The sequence below is a fragment of the Dama dama genome, chromosome 24, assembly GCF_033118175.1.
Source record: "Dama dama isolate Ldn47 chromosome 24, ASM3311817v1, whole genome shotgun sequence".
Classification (NCBI taxonomy): Eukaryota; Metazoa; Chordata; class Mammalia; order Artiodactyla; family Cervidae; genus Dama; species Dama dama.
Genome location: NC_083704.1, coordinates 27,031,062 through 27,051,196, shown reverse-complemented (window position 1 = coordinate 27,051,196; position 20,135 = coordinate 27,031,062). Strand labels below are relative to the sequence as shown.

Genomic DNA, 20,135 nt, shown 5'->3' with positions numbered 1-20,135 from the left:
AGTCAAAGTTATGCCCATTGACCAACTTTTTGGTGGATATTGCCAGATTATTCTTCAGAAGGGTGGTACAAATCTACTGTCTTAAAGTGTGGACTCATCTTTAGAATACACTTGAGAGATTTAATATGTTTTTTCCAAGGTTAAAGCAGCCTTGATCAGTGGGCCTGGCTATAGGTTGTACCTTACTTCCTTTTTATTAACCTCTTGCTTTACCTGTTGAACTAAAAATCGTGATGGATGTTTTTTTCTGAAAGCCAAATTGTATGTCAGTTATATCCGTAAAACTGAGGGAAGGGAACTAATTTATTTCGTGGAGGAAGGTACTTAAAGACTGACTTGTGAACTCAAATGAACACATACACAGTGTTTATGCACTTGTAAAAGAGGACATGAATGGGAGAGTTTTCTCCTTAAACAAAGAGCCCTTATAGCAAAACTGAATTCTTAGAATGGTTCATAAACTTAATTCATGGAATGTTTACTTAGTAGTTATGTGTGGGCTTGGTGGTCATCATTAAGTCTTTTAATGGAGTTTCAGATATGATATTTGATATTCTTAGATGTTTATTTTCCAGTTGTATATTTTCACTTCTGATTTTACCTTTTATATGTTTTTAGGGAAATACCCTTTAATCTTTAGAGCTACTGGTGTTTAATTAGTCTTAAATATGAAATCTGGGCCTTCTTGGTGACTAATCTGACATTTTCTTTTAGATATGCTGGTAACCATTGGATTATCCTTACTCTGAGCATAGGCAGGAACTTAATATTTTAGATTAATATTTCTTAGATTGAAGCCACTGGAAATCCTTGAGAGTCAGAGGAATATCCATGAGAATTTTCCCTCTTAACCAGGAGCCCTTATATTATTTAAGTCCGAGAAACACTACTTTAAGATTCTCTAAAGGTGAATCCTTTCAGTGTGACATATTGAGCAGAAAGAAAAAAAAAAAAAGCCTGTTGGGAAAATGTTGTTTTACTTTTCTTAATTCATTGATTTTTCTACCCTTTGATTTTTTTTTTTCTTTCTCCAATTTCCTGTCCTTATTAGCTGAGAACTGCTTGGCAGAAAGAATAAATGGCTTTCTCCAAAGTATAAACCTGCCTTCTAAGTAGATTCAGTCCAGTGGTGTTTTTTTCTTTGGAAACTACCTGTGGTTACTGCAGAGCTCTCTGGAGAGGGTACAGCTCAGGCCTGAAAACAGGGAGAAGGGAGGCGGGAGGAAGTGAAGGGAAGGTGTTTGTGGAGAGGAAGAGAGAACGGGGGAGGACCGTGCCCAGGGCAGTTGCATGCCAAGGATGGCTATGGTGTCTGCACTGCTATTGTTTCTCGATGTGTCTTGAAACCGGTGAATATTATCTTTGTGTACCTGAGAACAGCAGACTGGTAACTAATTCCAAAAGAGAAGAGGGAGCCTCTGAATAGACCATTGTTTTAAAGGGTTGAGATACATAGGGTAAAGTTGTAGTCGTCTATACGAACATGGGCAGACCCGTACCTTCTTGTAATGTAGTTTCTTTCCGGTTAAGGATTGCTGCCTGCAGCTTATTTTTCTCAAAAGATATGCCTTCCTAAAAATACCTGTCTTCCCGGTAGAGGCGGAGTAGATGCTGAGCTTAATGGAAATGGGAAGATTCTTCATCCAGCCAACTTCCCACTTTCAAAATTCTCATCATTAGGACATTACTTAGTTACAGAAACTTGTGCATAACAATCATGCTTTAAATGTTTTGAATGCCTGTTTGGTGTCTAGTATGCATTTTCTCTCATCTCCATGATGGGGAGGGGGGGAATAAAAGGCTTATTTTGTCCTCATTTTGTGGATGAGAATGCTGAGTGAGGCTCGGTGAGATTAAATAACTTGGCCAAGATGGTCAAGTTGGCCTGTGGTGGAAACAAGACCAGGCCTGAAGGGTCCTGTGGAAATGGGGACCTGGGAAGGAAGCCCATTACCCCGTGGCATCTGCTAGCATCTTGTCTCAAGGCCGGGGGGAGACTCCAGGAGGAGAACATTGGAAACGGTTCTGAAGGATACTGCTGGTCATCATCATGCATTTATCACCCATCAGATTAGAAGAAATCCCTGTTATTTTACTTTGGTTTTACTTATTCTGGGTTTGGGAGTCAGGGGTTGGAACAGCAGTTTAATTGCCTAGGATGAAACTAGCTCCCCTTGAGCATGGTTATAATATGTTACCAGTCCTTACTGAGTTCTACAGGGAAATGAAGAAAGAATGACTGTGTGGGTTGGTGGCCTTGGCCGACTGTTTGGGAAACCCTCTATTCTTATCATGTTCCCTAGGCTGCCAGGGTTGGGCTAGTAATATCTCCAGCATCATTTGTGACTGTATCAATCTGGAGTTTACCCAAATGTGGGTGTGAGATTGTCTCTTACTTAATAGCTGTGTAATTTTTTTTTTAATGACAGTATTAAGCAACATTTCAAATATACATGGTAGTAGAGAAAACAATATAAACTCCTTTTGTAGCCATCATTCAACTAGCTGTGCATTGTCAACCAAACTTTTTCATCTCTCTGAGTCTGTTTCCTCCTTATTAAATTAGAATAATCATCTTCTCCTCAGGGAACTACCATGAAAATTACATAAATTATAATTGGTATATAACAGTAAAAATTAACACTCCATGAATCCTTCTGTGATGAGATACTGTGCTAAGTGATTCCTATGAGATGAGAGTGCTGTTTTTATTTTCATTTTACAGAAGAGGTAACTGAGGCTCACAGATATTAAATAACACATCCAGGTCAGAAAACCAGTATTTAAACCCTGTTTTATTTTACTCCAGAGCTATAAAGACAACCTTTACATATCATAAAAGGGCTATGCAATTTCCCTTCTAACCTTACCCTGTTTTCTTTAAAAATATATAAACTTTTGACTTAGTCTTACCCTAAGCAGATATCTGTGAAGTCCTTAAAAGAAAGAACACCTTTTTGAAAAGTCAAAAAGGCCAACAAGCAAAGGCATAATGGGTTGGATTGTTAAACCCCTTGTTCATTGCACTTAGCCTCTGGGTGTACTTAGGTATTAATATTTACTTATTTCTGTGGTTCCTGTATGAACTGGCTATGTTGGTTCTGCATCACAGCAGAGAAATGAAACCCATTGTTGCCTCTTTGTGACCACTCTTCCTCCTCCATAAACAGCATGCTGCAGACTTGGAAAAGAAGCAAAATGAGACCGAAAACAGGAAATTGCTGGGCACCGTGATCCAGTATGGCAACGTGATCCAGGTAGGTCAAAACCACTCTTCTGTCACGGAGCTGAAGCCTTACAAAGAATGAAATGAAAAGCAAGCGCACTAAACCCTACTGGGACACAAAGAACTCCATGGAGACAGCCAGTTTGTTGGAAAAGGTCTGGCATTTCTTCTGACTGGGCTGGGCTCTTGGGTTTTCAGTTGGTTCTTTTTCAATGTGAGAGTCCACTTCTCTCCTTGGAAGCTGTTAATTGAGGCTGTCCACATTTTTTAGATGGGAAGCTCCTATCTAAAGAGGAGCCTGACTGTTGAGGTCTTGCCTAACTTGCATTCCTTGCAAGTTCCTCATATTTGGAAAAAACTGATTCAAGGACTGGTCACCAGAAGTAATAAGAGCAATTCTGTATCTTCAGGTAGAATCCTTGATGAGTCTCAAGTCTTACCTAATGGGTCATGAGGTTTACTTGTTTATCTCTGGTACCTTTAAATTTGAAAGGATTAGACACAATTTAAGAACTAGCTACCACAGGTTTTGCTGGAAAAAAAAAAGTCCACCTGGGTCTGTCCTTGCAGAAAACAGTCTGTGAGGAAGTCCAATGCCAAATATGGCTTTTAAAAAACCGTTAAAAACATTATAGTTGATTTTTGATGTTGTATTTCAGGTATATAGAAAAGTGGTTCAGTTATACACATACATGTATATATATATATATATATATCCATTCTTTTTCAGACTCTTTCCCATTATAGGTAATTACAAGATATTGAATATAGTTTCCTGTACTGTACAGTAGGTCTTTGTTGTTTATTTATTTTATATATTGTAGTGTGTCTGTGTTAACCCCAGACTCCTACTTTCCCTCTCTTTGCTAATGGTAATATTAAATTTACAATTGACAGAGGAATTCCTTCCCACTTTTTCTCCTCTGAGATTTAGGGCAAGAATTCTTGCCATGCCTCAGGTGTCTTACTAGCAAATGGTAATAATAATGGTGTCTACTGCCTATAATGATTGACAGGTACCTGTCACAGAGTATCCTCTGAGCACATATTACCTAATGTTTCTTATTTTCCCAAGCCTAGGTCTTGACATCCACCAATAGGTAATATCAGGTTACAAACCAACCAAATCCAACACCTCAGCAGGTGCATGGAGGATCAGGGCTACTCATCAGAGTAAGAACGAAGGCTTGGGAATGCATTAATTTCCCCTTGTGTATCATGGCTAGGGGATGTCGGAGGCTCATGGATCAGACAAGTTACTCCTCTACTTCCAGTAACCCTGGCAGTGTTTGTAAACCTTCTGGGAGTGTTCTAGAAACTATCTGTGAACCTGGAAAGAGGGATATTGGCACTTTGCAGTGGTATCTCCTGCTAGTCTTACCATGTCTCCAGAGACTGGACAAGCTTTCATATTCCCTTCCATCTTCTCTTACAGCCTGTTGAGTTGGGAAGCTTTGGTCAACTCTTCCTGGCCTAGACTTACTATGGGACATTTCCCATCTAGATCTTCAATCTTTCCATCCCTTTCATGTACCCACTTGCCAAGTAATTAAGAATAGAGTGCTTAGAAATTCAAGGTGAAAATCCGTAACAGTCATGTTTTTTCAAATGAATTGACGATCCCCCTAATGGGGTCCTCTATTAAACTGAACTGTGTCTCTTGTTCAGAAGTGCCCTTCCTTAGCTCCACCTTTGTGTCAGGGCATTTTCAGACTGCAGTTCTTTAGACCCTTTACGTGGGGTTAGACCCCTTCCTGCTAACCAATGGCAAGAGTGCTATTTTATCGGACAGCATCCTTTACCTGAGTGACATCCATCTCGTCCAAGGCTGTTTTGGGAGGAAAATAATTTTCTTCTCCTCTTCCTTCTACTCCCTTCGCTCTTCCTCCTTTTCTAGTCATTCGCTTGCCCTAGGCACTTCTGTGGTTCTCTAGCTTCACAGGCAGCTCAGTGGTGGGAGGAGTGTTTGATACATATTTTATATGGCTGAGAGAGAAATGGTAAAGATTCAGAGACATGCTGACAGGCACCTTATTCTCCTTGTGGTTTTCAGCTACTGCATCTGAAAAGTAATAAATACTTAACTGTGAATAAGAGGCTTCCGGCCCTGCTGGAGAAGAATGCCATGAGAGTGACATTGGATGAGGCCGGAAATGAAGGGTCCTGGTTTTACATTCAGCCATTCTACAAGCTGCGATCCATCGGAGATAGCGTAAGTGCACATTCCCAGCCCCGGGAGTGCTCTGTGCCAGGCCTCCAACCATAACTGCATGCTTGAGTCAACTGGGAGAAATTTAAAGTTGGAGCCAGAGGCTTACCCTGTAGGAGGAGAAGGGACTCACTATGGAAACCAGTGTTTGGGGAACAGGGGAATTTGGAGTGAAGTGTGACCTACATACAGTAGCTCTATTTTTCCTACTGGGCTTCTGAAAAAATTCATACGAGCAACCCATTACCTCGATAACTTGACCACAAAAGCTGGTGTCGTGTATTACTGTCCTGGGGACTATCCCCCTCCTTCTAGATCAGTGGTGGAATAGAAATGCTTTGCTATTTAGGAAATAAAGTTAGAACAGAGGATGGAAAAGAAGTAGATTGGTCAGAGAAGGGGAGTGGATTTTAGGATTAGCCTCAGTTGCTCTTTGTCAGTAACTCTGCGGGTTCTTCATTTCATTTCAGTGACTGTGGTTGGTTTTGAGCTGCCCCTCTTCTGGGTAAGGGAGGTCATTAAGTTATAAAGAACCACTTAGAACCGTTCTGATACTTACTGTCTACCTTACTGTGTGCTTATGTGGTCGTATACTTACCTATCACTATGTATAAATGCTATTAGCAATATTTCCAACCTTGTTAAGATTCTGAAATAGTTGTTTCTACCAAAGGAAATAAGTGTTTAAACTGTGTGAAATCTTACCAAAATGCTCAACTAGCCTCCATCTGAAACTGGGTTTTGCCATTTTTTAAAACTTAAGTATACCAAGTCTGAGTAGTTTCAAAATGTTTTACTTTATATGTATGTATATTGAAGTATATACAATATACCTGAAGCATGTAGTGCCAGGACACGCCACCCACCCCCACCCCGGGCAGTTGGTATACAGTAGTGATCGTCAACTGAGTATAAAAGAACTAGTCCAGAAAAGCTTACATTTTAGCTAAAGGTTGGATTTTTTAAAATGTATTTAACATAATTATATTCATTTGGAGGTAGAGAAAATTTGGTAGTATGTCTTCCCCAAATGTATCAAATTGAGAAGAGATGGGTTTTACATCTTAGGAAACCATCCTTCCCATTCTTTTTCCTTCCGCTTCCATAATAAAAGATAAGGAAGGGTGCTTTGTTCTGAACTTCCTTTCTAGCATGTCCTTTGCTTTCCTGTCCTTTAAGGTTATCTTTTTATCTGTGCCTTGGTTGAGAAAACTAGATGATTTTGAATACTTACCCTTGTAGAATAGTGTTTTTTTGAATACTTACCCCTGTGGAACAGTGTTTTTCAAAGGACAGGGTATCCATCTGTACATAGGCTAAGAGATCAATTTAGTAATTTGTGACTATTATTTTAGAAAGTGGAATAGAATAGATAGTATCAAGCCATGTTGAACATAATGGGGATAAGATTGTTTGGTGTGGCTAACTTTTGTCTTAGATAAATAGATATGTATATCTGTGCATACATGCATATATGTATGTATACACACATACATATACATATATATCTACATAAGTATGTATGACCAGGTCATAATAGAAAACATATTTCTTAATATGACTTTTCAAAAAAGTCTAAAAGTCATTGCTTTATAAGTGTATAACTTTATTCTCTCAAAGATAAAGACTCACTTCAGCAAATATTCTGCTTCTACCCCTAAAACTTAGTTAGAGCTTATTTATGCAAGTGCCTTAACTGAATCTAACAAAGGTAGGATTTTTTTCTTCCTGCTTAGACTAACTTTGAAAGCATCTGTAAGTAATCAGTGACAATTGTGGGCAAAAATTTACCTTTAGTCTTGTAAACATCACCCGCTCCTGGTCAGGGTCAGGCTTTTAAAACTGTGCCTTTGTGCTGAATCATTCTACCTGCTAGAAGCTGGGCCTTCTCCTATGTAGACACTTACGGCTTCTCCCAGAACTAGCCCCAGCTCACTCCGCAGCCCTGACATGCTTTTTGTGAAACGCTCTGTGGGTCCTTTCCATTTCAGGTGGTCATAGGAGACAAGGTTGTCCTGAACCCCGTGAATGCCGGCCAGCCCTTACATGCCAGCAGCCATCAGCTGGTGGATAACCCAGGCTGCAACGAGGTAAGAGAAATCCAGTTACTACTTGTGAGCAGCGTGTGCTCTGGGAGCCCTCAGTCTTCCTGGGACCAGAGCATGGGTGTGCTGACAGTAGCCTGAGCCCTGACTCAGGACAGTGTACCCATTTTGCAGGCGAGGAAACCAAGACTCAAAGCCAGACCTGTCACAAGAGGCTGTGCAAGCCTGCTCAGTCGGTGGGAGCTGAGAGTCACTTCAGGGCTCAGTTTGCCAAGCTTTGTATCACTGGGACACCATTTTTCTAATTTCTTAAACCAGAGGAGGCTCCCTTGTACCTATTTGTTTTGGCCAGAGAGCACCCTTTTCTAATTGGTCCCCTAAAGAGAGAGCCTTTCCCTAATTCCCCTACACTGGCAGCTATGAACACGCCTTCAAGAGAGACATCTTGCTTTTGGCAGTACATCTACGTAAGGTAATTGGCAATTACAGGACACAAGGTCCGTAGCTTGATTGTGACATGAATATTTGCTTAATGGTGGAGGACGCAAGGTCTGGAGTCAGATATTTTGGATTCAGATCCTGGATCTGTCCTTCTCTACCTCTGTGACTGTAGATTCATTACTTAGCCTCCCTGGGCATCAGTTTTCCTACCTCTGAAATGGACGTGATGGTCATTGCTATTTTTCAGGGTGGTGGTGGTGATTGTTTAGCCACTAAGTCACGTCCGACTCTTTTGTGACCCCATGGACTATAGTCCACTGGATCTTCTGTCTGTGGGATCTCCCCGGCAAGAGTACTGGGGTGAATTGCCATGCCCTCCTCCAGGAGATCTTCCTGACCCATGGATCCACCCTGCATCGCCTGTGCTAGAAGGCGGATTCTTTACCACTGAGTCACCAGGGAAGCCCTTTTAGAGTGTTGCTAAGGATTGAATATATTAGTGAATGTTGGCCCAGTGCATAGAGTGTCTTTAGTGTACACACAGTGGCTGCAAACAAAGAAGATGTCATTCCGGAAGCGTGAGAAACTTAGTTCCCTTAGCCGCAGCTGGAGTATACATAGTGATTGGTAGAAATTATCCATTTATTACCAGAGACTTCTAACAGGTCAATTGAATGTTCAAGTTCTATGGTCTTAATGATGCCGGTCTTTAGGCTTGGAGGGCTGAAGGACAATCTTGTTTCTTGGACAGAGATGAGGCCCTTTGGGGCAGGAAGATACAGTTGTTGAGGGATATGTGAAAAAATAACTCTAATTTTCTTTCTAGGTCAATTCCGTCAACTGCAATACAAGCTGGAAAATAGTCCTTTTCATGAAATGGAGTGACAACAAAGATGACATATTAAAGGGGGTAAGTTGGATTCGTGACTGGCTGGGCAGCACTTGGCTCGTCTTCACGTCTCTCTTCAAATGTACTGTCCTTACCTCCTCTGTGTGTCGTCTTTCAGGGTGACGTGGTGAGGCTGTTCCATGCTGAGCAGGAGAAGTTTCTCACCTGTGACGAGCACAGGAAGAAGCAGCATGTCTTTCTGAGAACCACTGGCCGGCAGTCTGCCACGTCCGCCACCAGTTCAAAAGCCCTGTGGGAGGTGGAGGTAAGGGATGGGGCAGGGCGGGCAGGGAGAAAGGACTAGTGCATTTATAGGAATAGTCAGATCCAGGTACTTCAACCCACCTGTTCCAAGGACAGGGAATGACTTGGGATGACTTAGAGAAACACACACATCACACCATATCAGAAGGATGCAGGGTAAGCCAACTCCCAACTGAAAATTTCCAATTTTCTTTCTCTGGGTCATCCTATCCTCTCTTGCTTCTGTATTTTTCTTTCCCCTGCTTAGTTACCTATCACAGCAACAAGTGCTCAAGTGCCTAACCAGCATGATAGTAGATGACTGCATATTGGTGACAGGATGAAAAGATGCACATCTGATAACTGGATGGTGAAGGTGATGGGAGGCACATTCCTTGTGCTCTGGAGCTGATGAAGGAGTTTGAGGTTGGGCAAGGGTTTAAGAAAGACTTCCTGAAGGCCCTAGCATCTGAGCTGCTACTAACAGAATGACCTATATTTAAGAAGGAAGAGATGAATGGAGTAGGTCACTTCTTGTAAGATACTAATGTGGGCTTGGAAATGGGAGGCAACCTTGGTTTAAAACTCAGTAGCCTCATTTGAGGAGAAGCAGAGGATTGTCCTGTGAAACAAAATAGAAACCATTTCAGGAGACCAGATCCTGAAGGGCAATATATCCAGGTGGTAGGAAATTGGGACTTGATTCATAAATCAAAAAACTATTAAGAATTAGAACCCTACAGAAGTCACTGTGACCGACTTTAGAAACTTAAAGTACTGCATCTTCTTCACTTGCAAATTAGTTGAAATGAATGAAACATGCAACCTTTTGAGGAGAGTTTCTGCAGTATAGATTTCGAAAACTTTGGGTACTTACAAGTCTACTTCAGAACATGTGTATTTTTTCTTCTGAGAAGAAACAGCCGTCTTAATTTTTACTCCCCCAAAAACCTTTTCCTGCCAATATTCCCTCTGAATAGCCTAGGGAAACACTGAATTTATTCCTTTTTTAATTTTCTTCTTGAAGATTTTAGAAACATAAGTGCCCCTTCAAAATAAAAGAAGGAAGACAACACCATGTGTTTTATATTCCTCATCATGATTTAGGGTTTTCATTATACATCTTTCCCTGTCAGTTTTACATAGTGTTAATCTTTTCCCATGTGAGGTAAGAACTTTACAATAGTAAACAGTTGAATCTTGAACAGTGTGGGGTTAGGGACACTTGCCCTCTGCATGATTGAAAATCTTTGTATAACTGATAGTCGGCCCTCTGTGTTTGTGGTTCCTCTGCATCGTGAGTCATCCAACCATGTAGAACTGTAATATTTAATATTGAAAAATCCATATGTCAGTGGACCCATGCAATTCAAACCAATATTGTTAAAGGGTCAACTCTACTTCTCTTTCTCCCTTCCTGTCCTTTTGGTATTATTCTCTTGTGTTTTACCACTATATATATATATATATATATATATATATGCTATAAACTCAATAGTGCATTTTTACCTACTTTGCCTTGTTTAAGGAGTCATTTGTATGCTAAAAACATGGGAAAATGAGAGATTAGGAGTCTTTTATCTACATAGTTGGACTTCCCTTGTGGCTCAGCTGGTAATGAATCTGCCTGTAATAAGGGAGGCCTGGGTTCAATCCCTGGGTTGGGAAGATGCCCTGGAGAAGGGAAAGGCTACCCACTCCAGTATTCTGGCCTAGAGAATTCCATGGACTGTATAGTCCCTAGGGTCGCAAAGAGTCAGACATGACTGAGCGACTTTCATCCACCTAGTTATCATCTCCAGCACGTCATTCCTTGGTGTAAATTGAGTTTTCATCTGGAATCATTTTCCTTCAGCCTAAAGAACTTCTTTTATCATTTCTTATAGGGCAGGTCCACCACTGGCCAATTCTCTCAGCTCTCATTTGAAAACAAGATAATAGCTTTATGTTTGTCTGTGGAGATAGCTTTATTTCACCTTAATTTAAAAAAGAATTATTTTTCCTTTTTTTGAAATAAAAGCTGCATGGAGATACAATTCATACATCACACAATTCACAAATTTATGGTTTTTACTAGATCCAAAAGCAGCCCTGGACTCCTAGCGATCACACCTCATTTCTCTTCAGACTTGCCCCCTCCCCACTTCTGGTAACCACTGCTTCACTTTCTATCTCTCTAGATTTGCCCGTGTTGAACATTTCATATACATGGTATCCTACAATATGTGGTCCTTTGTATCTGACTTCTCTTACCTAGCATATAGTTTTCAGAGTTCATCCATATTACTATGTATATCCATATTTCATTTCCTTTTATTGTCAAATAATCTTCCATTGTATGGATATGCCATATTTACCATGTTTTATTTTTCATTGGCATTTGGATTGTTTCTTCTTTTGGGCTGTTGTGAATACTGCTGCTGTGAACATTCATGTACAAGTTTCTTTGGGGAGTTTCAGTTCTGTCTGGGGTGGAATTGTGGGGCATATGGTAACTTCGTTTAACCTTTTGAAGAAAGGGTGCACGGTCTTGTTGACACTATTGTATGTTCCAAACTGCAGTGTATTAAATTCTGATTTTCTTCATACTGCCTTCATTCACAAAGAGTATTTTTGTTGACCAGGAAATTTTACGTAAACAGTTTTTTCTCTTCGTAGTTAAAGATGCTAATCCATTGTTGTCTTGCATGCATTATTTCCTGATGTAAATTCATTGGTGTTCTTTTCTTCTCTGTTCCCTTTCGTGTCTTTTTTTTCCCCTGAAAGTGAAAGTTGCTCAGTCGTGTCTGACTCTTTGTGACCCCAGGAACTGTACAATCCATGGAATTCTCCAGACCAGAATACTGGAATGGGTAGCCTTTCCTTTCTCCAGGGCATCTTCCCAACCCAGGGATCAAACCCAGGTCTCCTGCATTGCAGGCAGATTCTTTACCAGCTGAACCACAAGGGAAGCCCAAGAATACTGGAGTGGGTAGCTTATATCTTCTCCAGAAGATCTTCCCAACCCAGGAATTGAACCAGGGTCTCCTGCATTACAGGAGGATTCTTTATCAGCTGAGCTATCAGGGAAGCCCTAGCTTTTTGCCCCTTAGCTACTTTAAAAAAAAAAAAAAAAAAGCCCTAGCTTTTTTCCCCTAGCTACTTAAAAATTTTTTCTTTTTATTTCTGGTTTACATTTACCTTATTATTATGTGTCTTGATGATTATGTGAGTGTGTATATGTGATTTATGCTACTTTGAAGTCACTGAGTTTTTTGAGATCTGTGCCATATGTATCAAAATGGGAAATTTGAGGGTTACTATTTCTCACGTATTTTTCCAGCCCCCACCAACCCCCATGGACAAACTGGATCCTTTGATACTGTCTGACAGGTCACACTTTCCTGATTCTTGCCTGTCCACTGCTTTATGATAATATGCCACACTGTGATGTCACTGTGTTGAGTATCTGGATTCTGTTGCCTTCCTTTAAAGAGTATTGAGTTTTGTTTTGTCAGACAAAGAAAGTTCTGGATTGCTTTGATCCTTTGGAGGTTTGTTTCAAAGCTTCATTAGGTCATGTGTACTGTAGCATTTGTTTTAGGGGCTGTACTAGCCCAGCTCCTAAGATATGACCCTTTTAATGTCTGTACTGAATATCCCAGGTGTTCAACTAATCAATCCTTTAGCTGGGTAGGTCAGAAACCTTCTAGCCCTATGTGATCTCTCAGATTGTTGAGCTTACAACTTCCCTCTCATTTTATATTCAGCCTTGGGCGGGGAGGGGGAGAGTCTCTCTGTACACACATGCAGCTTGATGTTCAACCAAAGACTATAGGAGGCCCCGTGCAGATTTCTGGAGCTTTCTTTCTGGGGAGTTCTGTATTCTCCCCTCAGTCTCCTTGAATTCCGACATATCTACTCAACTCACTGAGACTGGGGTGCTCTGTGTGAGTTCTCCTTCCTGATGCTTCCATCCGAAGAAGACCTCCCAGCCAGAAACTGGAGCGGTCATGAAGATCACTTCTTTCCCTTTTCTCAGAGAGCACAGTTGTGAGCTCTGTGTCATCCAGCATCAGTACCCAGCTGTCATTCAGCATCAGTACCCAGCTGTCATCCAGCATCAGTACCCAGTTGTTTTGTATATTTTATGCAGTTTTCTCATTGTCTGTGGCAAGCCCCTGCACTGTGTGTAGTGTCTAATTATGTATGGTACCAACTCCCATTGCCAGTATTCCATCCTGAGCAGACGCTAGTTACATTTATTGTTATAGCAAATTGTTCCAGGCACTGTGAGTGTCTGGCTTCAGAGCACAGACCTGGGCATGTGTCACAGTGCACGAATGCATAGATAGGTAACTGTTACTGTTTTTCATGAGATTCATTTTTGTTTGTTTTACCTTTTTTGGGTGAAGTCCAGAATCTTAACTTCTTCCCTATAATTAAGGCAAATGATCTGAAAACCAATTGAACTTTGTTTTACAACCGTTTCATGTTAGTTAGGGGACTCTACTTCTCCTTTGGAGAAACATTACTTAAAATTACATGAGACACTTGGAGCAGTTTTGTTGGAAGATAATAATTGTTTGTTAGCTAGTAAACATCACTCCTGAACTATGACTTCTGTGTAATATCTCAGATTCAGTGTCATCCTTACATGGGCTGACATTTCTTCACTCCTGTTGATCATTTCTTCTCTTGCAGGTGGTCCAACATGACCCGTGTCGGGGAGGAGCAGGGTACTGGAACAGCCTCTTCCGTTTCAAGCATCTTGCTACAGGGCATTACTTAGCAGCAGAGGTAAGTGGCAGCCCTGTGGTTTTTCTCTTTCCATGGTAATGCACTTCTCTTTCCCCACTTACCTGTAGCCATTGGGTTGTTAGAGGCTTAGGGTGCTGCTCTGTTACCTAGCTTTTCCTTCAGTTTCTCTGTTTCCTTCCACCTCGTTTCCTTGCTTGTGGACAAGAAGCAAAAATAATGAACACATTTTAACATTTGACAGGGATTCTGATCAAGATGTGGGGAGAAGGTCAGTTAGAAAACAATGCTGTCATGAGAATGTCATGTCCAGCATGGTGACTAGAGTTAATAATACTGTATTGTATATACTTGGCTCTTGAATGACGTGGATTTGAACCGCACAGGTCCAGTTACCTGTGGTTATGGCAGCCCATTCCAGTATTCTTGCCTGGAAAATTCCATGGACAGAGGAGCCTGGCGGGCTATGATCCATGGAGTCACAAAGAGTCAGACACGACTGAGCACATTCTTCAGTAGTAAATGCTGCGTAACTAAACAGTCTGTGGCTGGTAGAATTTGAGAATGCAGAAGAACTGCAGCTGTGGAAGAACCGCAAATTTGGAGAAAGTGAAAATGTTAGTCATTCAGTTGCGCCAAGCTCTTTGCAACACCATGGTCTGTTGATGGAAATCTCCAGACAAGAATACTGGAGTGGATTGCCATTCTCATCTCCAGGGGATTTGCCCGACCCAGGGATTGAAGCTGGGTCTCCTGCATTGCAGGCAGATTCTTTACTGTCTGAGCTACCAAATTTGGAGGGCCAACTATAAATTATGTACCCATTAACTTCAGCCTTGTTCAAGGCTGAGATGTATTTGAAGGTGGCTAAGAGAACAGATCTTAAAAAAAAAAATCTGGCTCCATTTTGCTCTTGCATGCTACTCTCCCCACATCTTATTGTTTACCAACCCCAATCCTAAGGTAAATGACCAAGACTTGGCTGTAGTGAAACATGGTATGTAAAGCTAGAAGCATTAAAATACATAAAGAATTGGGTGATTTTATAGAGCTTGCTTACTCACAGGATCAGTGGATTTTACAGGATCCTTTAGTTACAGGAATGTAAAACATCAAGGAAGTGTGTTTTAAATGCCCATGAAGGATATTTGAGGAAAGGCAAGACTCAACACTGAAGCATGGGAGGAAATTTCCTTTAATTTTTTTGGCTCCTTAATATTAAATTAAGGAGCCATCTTACTGTGTGACAGCTGTTGCACTTTATTCTGATCTGCCGGAAGATGTACGATGCATATTCATACCAGATTCTAGCCGTACATCAAAAGACACCTGCCGTTGGCTGGTACCACTGGTGAGACTGCTCAAGAGATTTGCAAGGTGATGTGTGGGCGTCAGACTGTGGCAACTGACCTCAGTCTAAATGTGCCAAACCCTCTGGGATGCCTGACACTTGTGTGAACTGATGATTTTGAAATACTGAAGAGCCAAAGATCAAGACTAAGTTGACATTTATAATGGAGCCGTAGGAAATGGACCCAGCTAACCAACTCTGAGAAATGTTGATGACATGGTTTGCCAAAGATCAATGGTTGTTGCATTATCTGTTATGTTCTGGGGTGAATGTAACTCTTGCTGAAAGCCAGACCTTTTTTTTTATTTCTAACTCAAAATAAGCAGGATTATCAATGACTGGATACTGATCTTTTATTTATTTCAGGCTTTTAACTGTTGCTTTGCTAGTGGATTCTTTGTGTTCCTCTGTCTACACTTGAGAGCCATCTGTTGGTTACTGGTAGATTGTTGTTCCATATGTGTTGTACTCATGTGCCCTGTGTTGTTGTGGCATGCTGGTTTCGGGAACAGAGGGAAGGGACAAGTTCTTAGCTGTCCAAAGATGTTCGCAGGCCTTGATGTCTCCTGCAAGCAGGGCCGAGTCCTTGAGAAAGCAATGGATGTTTTAATTTCCTAATGATTCTTTTTCATCAGGTAGACCCTGACTTTGAGGAAGAATGCCTGGAGTTTCAGCCCTCAGTAAGTATGGGCAAGAGCCTTCTTGTCTTCGTCTGGTAGGGTGAGGCCATATGATCTGGAACCCCATGTAAGAAACTGCCCCCTGTGGTCACTAAGTGCTGGGGAAGGGGAGACCTACACTGCCCTAACAGAGGGTCTTGTTCTGTGCTTCCCTTGAGGGCAGTCATATACCCTTGTGTCCTGATTGGTCCAAGAGACTGTTGGTCATGATATTCTTTCTGTGTGCTTAGCAGGGGGTTTCCATCTCTAAGTTGCAGAAGTTCAAGGTATCTCTTGGAATACTGCTAGGTTGGACACAGTGATGGTCTCTGTAGAGCCAGCCTTTTTTACATGAATGTTGTGTTGCTCTCGACCTGAAACTATGACTCACTCAGATTTCTTCAAGGCATGAGCATGTAGGGTGGACACTGTTGTTCAGACCCTGGAGGTAACACATGAGGCTTTACCTCTGGTTGGGCACTCAGTGGTCTAACTCTGTCTTCTCTGCAAAGTCAGAAAGAGATCTTGTTACGTGATTTAGAATTTTAGTGCTGGATCTTTAAGCTGGATCTTTCTTTGGAGGCCATATTGCCAATTAATCCTGATACGGAGAGACTTGGGGTTTTGGTGTCCATAGTGTGAAGAGGGCAGTGGTTGTGTTAGAGGGAAATGATGGGTGTTAGTCATGGAGTTCTCTTGTGGAGTGCTTCATTCTGGCCTAAGATGAACAAAACAGAACCAAAACCAAATAGTTGCGGCTCTGTTTGACATTGTGTGTCCATGTGATCATCTTGATGATGAATACGGTAGGTGGTATTAATGGTATTATCTTTCAGTACAATTTTGAAAAAATTGGATGTCAACATTGTACATTAATGAAGGGAGTTGAGGTAGAGATAACACACAGTGTAGTTGTCTTTGAAAGGGTTGTGAATTCTGCAGTAAGCCATGAACTTTCTAGTTAGATTTGAGCAGAGGTTAGCTTTTCGAGAAACGCAGAGTTCTTGGTGAGAATTCCTGCCCTTAGTTAGTTCCTGGACTCGCTGGTGGAGCTCATCTTCTCTTTCCACTCCTTGTGGGAGCACCGGAGGGCCCTGTTCCTGCTGTTCATGCCCTTCACCCTCGCTACTGGAGCCCATTTGGAAAGCTGACCTTCCACAGCTGCTGTGAGCTGGACAGAACACTGACCCAGTCGCGCTCTCCACCCCGTGCAGGGCAGTCTCTGCACATCATCCCCGCATTGTCCTCACCGATCATTGTTCCAGCACTTGGACTGGAAGGGGCCTCCATTTTCAGAAGATAATTCATCCTGGCACCTTTCTTATTTTGAGAGTCAAGATGGTCTTTGGGTCACTCGCCTCCGTGGGTCTTGGTGCTGCCATCTGAGGCTGCTCAGAGTAAGACTCCCCTTGGAGGAGACTTTGAGGGGGCCCTGTGGCTTCTTTAAGTGTGAGCCGATGTCCGAGTGAACCTTGAGATCTGTGGGGAACAGGACTGCTCTCCCAGCCTGTTCGTGTGTGAAGGAAAGACAGGCATGTGTGTAGCGTAGAGTGATCGAAAGTAGGGCGGAAGAGAGAGACAGACTTGGGTTTATTCATTTTTATCTTGTTTGTTTTATTCGTTTGGCTCTACCGGGTCTCTGTTGCTACGTGGGTTTTCTCCGTTGTGGTGTGCAGATTTCTCCTTGCGATGCCTCCTCTCGTGCAACATGGGCTCTAAGGCGTGCAGACTTCAGTAGTTTCAGTTCCCGGGCTCTAGATCACAGGCTCAGCAGTTGTGGTGCACAGGTTTAGTTGCTCCGCGTCATGTGGGATCTTCCCAGACCTGGGTTGGAACCCATGTCCCCTGCATTGGCAGGCAGATTCTTAACCATTGGGACCGTCAGGGAAGTCCCAGACTTGGGTTTAAATAGCAGTGTGCATGCTCCGTTGCTCAGTCATGTCCAACTCTTTGCAACCTCTTGGAATGTAGCCCACCAAGCGCCTCTGTCCTTGTAATTTTCCAGACAAGAATACTGGAGTGGGTTGCCATTTCCCACTCCAGGACACACTGCTTGTGAGCTGTATGGTTCTGGACAAGTTACGTTCCCTCTTTGAGATCAACTTCCCTTATCTCCACATGCGGACAGTATGCTCGTTGTAAGGATGAAGTGAGATGCTGTGCAGATGAAGTGTCTGGCCCCAGTAAACACTTGGCATGTTTGTGAGTTGCAGAGGATAATAACCGTTTTCAGTGCCTTTCCCCCACCAGTTTGTCTGGGCTGCCCAGCAGCTCCACGAAGGAGTTAGAGCAGGTCCTTCCATCTTCGTTTGATGCGTGAGGAAGCAGGAAGTGGTCCTCACTGGCCACATGCCTTGGGGTCTCTGGGCGTGCAGTCGGCTGTCTCCTCTTTCGTGTTCCTCTATGCCAGAGCAGCGCGATGCGGCGGCGGGCCTGGCTGCAGATCTGGACTGCGTTGCTCCGGCTGCTCAGTTGTTACATGAGTGGGGGTCCTCATGTGGAGGCGGGGTGCCGGGGGGCTCACCGTGCACCTACGAGCTCCTGCCTCTGGAGGGGAAGGTGTCCGCGTCGGGAGGGTCCTTCCCCCTCCTCTTGGCTGGGACACTTGGCAGCTGGGGAGAGGAAGCTTCTCATTCTGCTTATTGAGCGTGTATTTCCTGAGCCTGGCACCCCAAACCTGTGGTCTTACCTGGGACTGCACTCAGCCTTGTTGTTCTCCTCTTTCTGAATCCAGTGGCCTTCGAGCCACGGGCTTGATGGCGCAGGGACAGAAGGAACTCCCCGAGGATGGCTGTGGTCTGCCGGCCTTGTGCACATGCGCCTCTGCCCCCACTAGGTGGCAGACGCCGACCGCACACAGCCAGCGCGGGGACGCCTGGCTGAGCCGCAGGCCACGGGCAGCGGACTGACTCGTTGCAGCTGTCCTTCTCTGGATGTGTGGCCGGTCTGCAGATTGACTGCCAGCCTGTAACTGAGCCCCATGCCTCACACCGGAACCAGCTCAGGGTTTTTTTTCTGAGAGAGGTGTGTGCAGCACTGGTTAGAAGAGGACAGATTCCATTCAAAGTGACTTCTCGTGAGGGGGGCTCGGGGATGCTCTGGTGTCCTCCAGCCAATGTTTGTGTGAGTCTAGATAGAAGAACCACTAGGGGGTTTGTTCAGATAGAGGTACAGGGCGTGAGTGCTTCCCAGGTGTCTCAGTGGTAAAGAATCCGCCTGCCAGTGCTGGGGACTCGAGTTCAATTCCTCGGTCTGGAAGATCCCCTCGAGAAGGAAATGACAACCCACTCCAGTACTCTTGCCTGGAGAATTCTATGGCCAGAGGAGCCTGGTGGGCTACAGTCCATGGGGTCACAAAGAGTCAGACATCACTGAGCGACTCAACAACAGCGTGTGAGAGGGGGGAGTGTGAGCGGGGGGAGACAGAGATGCAGGATATTAGAAGGGCTGTTTGCATTTTCTTTTCTTTCTTTCCTTTCTTCCTTGATTCATTCCTGTATCCCTCCCTCCCTTCTTTCTTTCCTTCCCTTTTTTTTTTTTTAACAAACAGGCAAAGGTTGGTGCCTCTGATGGACTATAAAAGCAGACTTGCCCAGAATACTAGAACTCAGGCCCCATGGAATGAGATTCTCTCACACTCTCTTCTTTGCCTGTTAGGTTTGCTTTTCTTTTCTCCATTCCGTTTGGAGAGGAAGCAGGGCCTCAGCCCAAGCAAAGATGGAGACAAGGGAAATGTGGTTTTCCTAGTAGATGCAGGTGGATACCATCATCTTGCAAGGATGTGAAACTTCACAAGTAATCTGGTGCAGAGTCACAGGGCAGAGTGCGACCTTCGGAAGCCTGTCAGAGCAGACACCAGGCTCGGCACACTACTGCAATCTTCTTCGGCAGATGGGCTTCAGAGACTGGTTACATCTTTCCGGTTTTGTCGGAAAGCTTTCATCGTTGCTCATCAGCCTTCGTTGTCAGAGATTGTCTTCAGTCTCTGCCATCTCCCGCACGTAGCAGGAGAGGCCCCTTAGGAACACTTCTTCAGGACTAGTCTGACATCTCAAATATTTTTCTTCGCCACACGGGGATAACTGCTTAGGAACACTTGGATTCAGGTTTATTTCATTGTATCTTTTTTTCCTGGGAAATAACTGTGTCATCTTCTTGCTAGAGGGTTTCACTGGAGGTTAACACCACCACCCATAAACCACACCCACAGGCTAAGTTTTCTCAAAGTGTTCCTCCTCTCTCCCACCCACTGCCCAAGGATGTACCACGTACAGCACTCTGCCCATGGACAGTTGTATAGCATTGCAACACCATGTTGCTTGAGCATTTTTATTG

General features: G+C 43.2%; 1 protein-coding gene across 1 annotated transcript in view; it reads left to right on the top strand.

Annotated features, from left to right (window-relative positions):
• Positions 1-20,135, top strand: part of ITPR1 (inositol 1,4,5-trisphosphate receptor type 1) — a 347,438-nt gene that overhangs the window by 134,064 nt on the left and 193,239 nt on the right. Inside the window, exons 6-12 of the mRNA XM_061128046.1 lie at positions 3,171-3,257; positions 5,280-5,438; positions 7,427-7,525; positions 8,748-8,831; positions 8,929-9,075; positions 13,737-13,832; positions 15,777-15,821. Of these exons, the coding sequence (XP_060984029.1) occupies positions 3,171-3,257; positions 5,280-5,438; positions 7,427-7,525; positions 8,748-8,831; positions 8,929-9,075; positions 13,737-13,832; positions 15,777-15,821 (717 nt within the window). The remainder of the gene's footprint in view (positions 1-3,170; positions 3,258-5,279; positions 5,439-7,426; positions 7,526-8,747; positions 8,832-8,928; positions 9,076-13,736; positions 13,833-15,776; positions 15,822-20,135) is intronic.